General features: G+C 40.1%; 1 protein-coding gene across 1 annotated transcript; it reads right to left on the reverse strand.

Annotated features, from left to right (window-relative positions):
• Nucleotides 1-2,129: 2,129 nt before the first annotated feature.
• Nucleotides 2,130-5,011, reverse strand: LOC310716276 (G-protein coupled receptor 20). The gene is made up of 2 exons (XM_083523297.1): nucleotides 4,687-5,011; nucleotides 2,130-3,961 (listed from the first exon to the last, which is right to left on the reverse strand). Exon 2 carries the CDS (start codon nucleotides 3,953-3,955, stop codon nucleotides 2,861-2,863), a length of 1,095 nt encoding a protein of 364 aa, XP_083379423.1. The 5' UTR covers nucleotides 3,956-3,961; nucleotides 4,687-5,011; the 3' UTR covers nucleotides 2,130-2,860.
• Nucleotides 5,012-6,800: the final 1,789 nt, after the last annotated feature.

The raw sequence follows: 6,800 nt of genomic DNA on the forward strand, positions 1-6,800 counted from the left end.
AAAGATTACAACAAAATGTTCTGAAGGTTACAACAGTCAGCAATTAGTAGGAAGTGTACAGGTTTCTGCTCTGAATGACTTCAGCACATCTGCAGCCACAGGACAGCACGTCTCTCACACTGCTCTGGTGTGATTTTGGTCCACTCTTCTTCCAGTCTCCTCCACAGTTCGGTGACTGTAGTGGGTTTCTTGGCCATAACTTTGTCACCAGGGATTTTCCAGAGGTTCTCTATTGGGTTGAGATCAGGACTCTGGGCAGGCCATGTTATTATTTCAATGTTTTCAGTTTCGAGGAACTGCTTTACCCGTTTTTGCTGTGTGACTGAAACGTTGTCCTGCATGAACACTGCGGGCTAATAGGGTGATGAACGCAGGGAAGGAACCATATGTTGTTAAAGAAGGTTCTGATAAACATTTGCATTCACTCTGCCATGTAGCTGTATAAGAGGCCCAACTCCTGCTGCAGAAAACATGCCCCAAACCATGACACTTCCTCCTCAACTTTTCACTGACTTCTTTACACACTTTGGGTTCAGTCTTTCTCCAGTTTGTCGCCGGACATAATGTTTCCCATCGGACCCAAATAAATTAAACTTGCTTTCATAACTGAAGTGAACTTTGGTCCAGTTCTCCTCTGTCCACACAACATGCTCCTCAGCAAAGCTTAGTCTAGCCTTTTGATTCTTTCTGCTAATGAGAGGTTTGGTCACTGCAGAGTGGGCTTTCAGTCCAAATGCTCTTAAACATCGAGACACTGTATGATGAGACAGATCCTTACCCTGTTCAGTGATGAACTGGTGAGCAATTCCAGCTGCAGTGTGGAAACGATTGCCCATTGAGATCCTCCGCAGTATCCTGTCCTCTCTTGTATTTGTCTTCCGTGGATGACCAGCCTTCTTGGCGGACTTGAATGAGTTTGTGATGTAGTAAAGATTCAATATTCTTGAAATCACAGATTTGGAACGACCAACTTGTCTTGCTATGGCTGATAGGGTCATCCCTTTGGCCTTCATCTGGACAACCTGCTGCCGGAGGCTTTCAGTCAATTTAGAACGGACCACCATCTTGCAGAGTCAGTGACACTGGAAGTTAGGCTGCCAGTTAAATAAGGGTTGACAGAAATTCCAGGAAATTAGCACAAGGTACCAGATTAACACCAATAACTGGGAGGTATCTGAAAGTGTTCTCTAATTTTGATCAGTGTGTTTTCTGGAAATGAATGTTTTTTTTTTTCAATTCCTTAGTTATTTTGTGGAAAAGGTGTTCTGGTAGCATGGTATAGACAGGACAAAAACTCCTTCAACTGTTGAGCAGTGAAGATGACATTATTTCAGAATTGTTAAATTGTTTATAAATTGTTCTCTAATTTTGATCGCCAGTGTGTATATATATATATATATATATATATATATATATATATATATATATATATATATATATATATATATATACACACACATACTTTTATTTTATTCCTCATGTTCCTTATATATATATCAGGTGTGGGCCTAAACACTATCAGAAGCACTGACCTACATTTACAACCTAAATTCTAATATTTGTTCCAAGAAATTACATTATTTATTCCCAACAGTTTATTCTCTTCATTTCCTAGCGTTTCTCTTGGCTGCACTGCTTCCTGTACCTGTATGTGGATGTTAGATTTTTTGTCCAATCAGATTTCAGCCTCTATGTGCTGCCATGTTAATCTAATCTGCCCAGGGCCTTCAGAATCAGTACTGCTCTCCTTTTTACCTTAGAGAATATTATGAATAGGTCTGTTTCTTTATTGGTCTGATTGGTTGGTCAGAGGGAAACTGTTACAGCCAAGTTCGACTGGCAAAACACGTCTGTAGCTCTGCACACATTAATACATCTGAGTTATATTGCGTTATTGTATAGTATTGATGGTTTCTATAGTGGTAGTATTAAGAGGTGGATTAACTTGGGTAGGTCCCCACTGAAGGCCCAGGTACCAAATGCACGGCCCACCACTTCTAACTATATTTTTGATTTTTTGCATTATAAAAAATGCTGTGGTCAACAGGTAAAAAAGAAGCTATTGCTCCAATTTTGCAATCTCAGCCACAGATAGTAATATCCACAGTATTTCTGTACAGACTGGACACTTTATACCAATAACAAACAATTTTCTATCTTTTTTTTTCTTCCCACTAATGCTAATTGTAGCAGACAGAGAGCAAAAATAATACCATAAAAACTTTAGCTACTTACATACTAACAATATAAAGAACACTAATACCCTGAACATTCCTTTTTTTATCAACTAAACCAGAGATGTACTGAGCTTTGGGTGTTTTTTATTTCCAAACTTTAACCGTTTAGCTATCTCGTAATAAGTTTGGCAAAGTGTGCTTTTTTCCAGGGATTGTTTAACCAGATAGAACACCATTAGAACACGAGAATAAATATTCTGTCTTGGCTAAGCACGAAGGACAGTAAATCTTAAAAACATGCATTAACATTGGGGGGGATAAAAAGGCTATTGTGGTGGCAAATTTGCAATGTGAGGTGGATCTTGCACACTTTGTACCAGTTTTGGACATAAGGAAGTATTATTTGCTGCTTTCATCATTAAGGACACTGAATTGGACACTCTTTTTTTTAAAGCAAAGAACCAGACTGTACTTTATATACAACCATCACTTTGACTGAATTACACACACAGATTTATAGAGGACTCCAGTTCTGTGTAATGATAAATCTTTCCAAAGCAAAGTGGGTTTTGATTTTTTTAGTTGCTGTCCAGTAAAGTGTGACAGATAATCCAAGTTTTAACTTATCAAGAGCTTTTTTGGCTTGTTTTGTTCCTTGTTCCTTTTTGTCCTCATTTTCTCTGTCATGCAGTCAGCTCAGGAGGAGGCAGAGTGCAGGGACTGAGGGTGAGAGCTGCTACACTGTAAACAACTGCCATGGTGGTGCTGGACCCTTTTGAGCTTTGACGAGGGCTGGTCACCTCTGCTGCATTGCTGGATTGCTGAGGCTCCCTCCTCCTGTAAACTCGGCGCAAGGCGGAACGGAAATTATCGGGCACAAAGCAGTAGACCACAGGGTCTAGGCAGCTGTTTAGGCTGCTGAGGGTCACAGTGGTGTGATAGGCAACCACGTGTTGTTCTCGGTCACCTCCTAGGCGGAAGTACACAAGGGCCTCACGCACGTGAAAGGGCATAAAGCAGACAACAAAGACAATGAGCACAGCTAGCAGCAGACGCACGGCTCGGGCCCTTCGCCCCCGGCTTTGTGCCATGAGCTGGTCATTAGCGAGAGCGCAGGCAACTCGGGCTGTAAAAGTCACGATGACCAGTAGAGGGATCACAAACTCCAGTACAGTAACAGCGAACAGTACGAGAAGGTGGCAGCTGGACGAGCCATCAAATTCTAAAGCTGTGGTCTGGAACGAGTAGGTGACCACCATGGCAAAGATCCACACCCCTGCACTAACACCTTTAGCCACAGCGGGGCTTCTGCAGCGGTCTGCTGTGCCCGCGGCCCAAACCACTGCCATGTACCGGTCGACGCAGATGCTAGTGAGGAACAGGATGCTGCAATACATGTTGACAAAATAGCTAAACGTGTGCACGTATGAACAAGCCAAGCAGCCACCTCCACTGTAATACAAAGCGATCCGGGCCGGGAGAGAAAGCGCCACCAAGAGGTCGGCTACCGCTAGATTAATAGTGTAGATTAGAGGTGCAGTGCGAGCCTTCGTCCCCACACAGAAAACGTAGAGAGCTACGCTGTTTAGCAAAAGCCCCACCAGGAACATAATACTGTTGACGACCATAAGGGTGATCCACAGGCTGTAAAAGTCTTCGTAGAGAGCCTCGTCCAGATGCGCCAATCTCTTCAAGTATGGCACCCCCCAGTGGCGGTGAGAAAGGTTGCCTGGATGATCAGGAGTGATGTTGAAAAACTCTCTCAGGAGGGTCTCCATGACTGGCTGTAAAAAAAAGAAATATGAAGGAAAGAAACATGTGAATGCTCTGAACATGTGTTCCCTGTTTCATCTTAAAGTTCTTTTTTATCCCCATTAGGGTTGTTAGGCAATAACCCGAGGACATAGCTGCACTTTGGGGATTGTTTATTCTTGACAAGTTTCTTTATCTTTGCCCTTCTTCCTCTGACAGTAGCTTATATTATCCTTCTGTGGATGAAACTAAGACTTACTACGTTAAACAAGACAGCATATACAATTGCACAGAGCTAGGCAGAACTGTCCATTAGCACCGAAAAGCATCAACAGCTAAATGATGAGAAATGGACCATCAGGTAAAAACAGATAAACTAAATAAACACTCTGAATAATAACTCTATAAATTGTAGCATTTTGGAATTCAATTAGAGGTTTAATTTCATTTGATTGTTTTTTTTTTTCTGCAAAGAACTTATTGCTTGAATCAACTGGCTTTACATTTGACCAGAAACGTCAGCCATAAGACTGTACTGTAGAGAATTTAACCATCTTGAATTTATTGTTCTCTGGGGAGGGCAGGTTTAAAATTAGCCATGCTTCATTCGTTTTATAACATTCCATTATATATTATATCACATTCCCTTGCTCCTTCTCTCTCTCAGGGAAAAGCTGAGAAAAACTTTTCAATTGATATACATTTAAACCAGCACCAGGGCGGGATATAAAATGCGAAATGATTAGAAAAGTCTTACCTTTTGGACTGTGTTTGAATAAATCTTTTGGATTTTTCTTTTTTTTTTCTTCAGTCAAAGTGGTCAGTGGTCAGGATCTCTTACTAAAAGTCATAGTATCTAGTAGAACACCATGCACACAGATGATGTGCTGGAGCAGAGATTTAATGGGGTTGAAATCCAGCCTGGTCCCAACCTGACGACCTCCCACTTTCCCTCAAAAACGGCCGTCTTGCTTTAAACACACATTTGTACAATCAGGTCTCTACTGATTTTTATTTTTATTATTTATGGTAGTCATCTGATCATCTATCCGATAATGATCCGAAAATCCCAAATCCCAATGTCATGTTGTCTCTTATAGAGATCCTCACCATGTCTGAATATGTGCAGAGTTTGGGTCTTGCTTTCTCTCTCTCTCTCTCTCTCTCTCTCTCTCTCTCTCTCTCTCGCTCTCTCTCTCTCTCTCTCTCTCTCTCTCTCTCTCTCTCTCTCTCACACACACACACACACCCACACACACACACACACACACACACACACCCACACACACACACACACACACACACACACACACACACACACACACACACACACACACACTCTCTCTTTCTTTTCTCCCTCTCACTCTTTTTTCTCTAGAATCTTTCTTTCCCCTGAGCTCTGACTAGGAAAAAAGTTTCCCAAATTGTCTCCTTCTCTGACATCACAGCCTGTTTATCAGGAAATCCAATGTATTCTCATAATACAGTGTATGATAATGCCTTTTAAGGGTGCAACACAGAAGCGTGGTATAAACAACGAGAGTTTTGAAGAAATGACAACTTTCAACCTTATGCTAAATCCATTTAATCCAAATTATAAATGATGTGCAAGTAAAATCTTCAGTTCTGAACAAGCTCGAACATGGCGAAAAACAGCAGTCAACAAAATTCACAAATAAGTCTATCGCACTATATGTGGCTTCACAGGATGATTTGTTATACATATTATTATCAATATATACATAGAATTATTAATATCTTTTTCAAAAAGCGTTATATCAGATGCTCAATTCTGATTGGTTAGAATTTGTATTGTATTAACATATTAACTATATTGTCTTTTCTATTGCAACACTAAAATAACAATATAACATTATAATAAATTACTATGTGTCGGTAGTGCTCCTGTCTCTTTTCTTCGGCCTGCCTCTAGACTGAATTTTCTTCAATTGGAGACCACAAATGTGCAGCTGAGGATGTTTCCATATCAACAGCCTAAAGATCCATGATGTTCGTGAGCAATTCAAGAATTTTGAGGATGGATTTGAACTGAAATTTATATCAACAGTCTACTACAATGGTACAGGAGCACAGTTTGCATCAACAGTTCTGCATTTAAGCGTCCATTATTGAACACTTCAACAAAATTGGAACTGTAATAAATAGACATTCAGTGCTGAGGATGAGGTCCCCTTTTTAGTCTGGTTCCTCTTCATGTTTCTTTCTCATGCCATTTAAGAGAGTTTTTCTTTGCCACAGTTGCCACTGGCTCTCTCATTAGAGATAAACTTACACTTATAAGGAACAAACTTACGGACACATTCTTAAAGCACTCTACACTCTACAATGTGCTCTACAAAAAACTTAATAATAATAATGAATTGAATTGTTGGAAATCTGCATACAATTGAATCAGGTTACTTCCTACCATCTCAGGGATTTTTCTTGCCATAGACACCACTGGTTCACTCATTAGGGTTAGACTTATAAGGGATAATCTTTTAGGCACTAACATAAAAATTTATATTTTAGAACCTATTTATCTATTTTAAGATGCTTCGGGACAACGTTAAAAGTGCTCTACAAATAAAACCTAGATGAAATAAATTAATAAATATATACATGTTTTATTAGGATGGTTTTATTTGATATAAATGGACGAAGACTCCATTATACACACTTTTGAACAGTCTGTGTTTTCTGCTGCAGTAAAGATGTCAGGATAGAGAACTTGATGCTTTCTGGCTTCACATTAACATTTTTGGTCTCTTATTATCTCTTACAACAAGGAACTGGTGAGTGGATGAAAGCCTTTACAGAAGGGGTTATAAAGAAGTCGTCTGCTTTGTGTTGAGCCACATGGCATCGTCG

This window comes from Silurus aristotelis (genome assembly GCF_946808225.1).
Source record: "Silurus aristotelis genome assembly, chromosome: 21".
Lineage (NCBI taxonomy): Eukaryota > Metazoa > Chordata > Actinopteri > Siluriformes > Siluridae > Silurus > Silurus aristotelis.

What these genes read in the sequence shown, in the direction of transcription:
- LOC310716276 (XM_083523297.1), bottom strand. Translation starts at nt 3,955, where the DNA reads ATGGAGACCCTCCTGAGAGAGTTTTTCAACATCACTCCTGATCATCCA.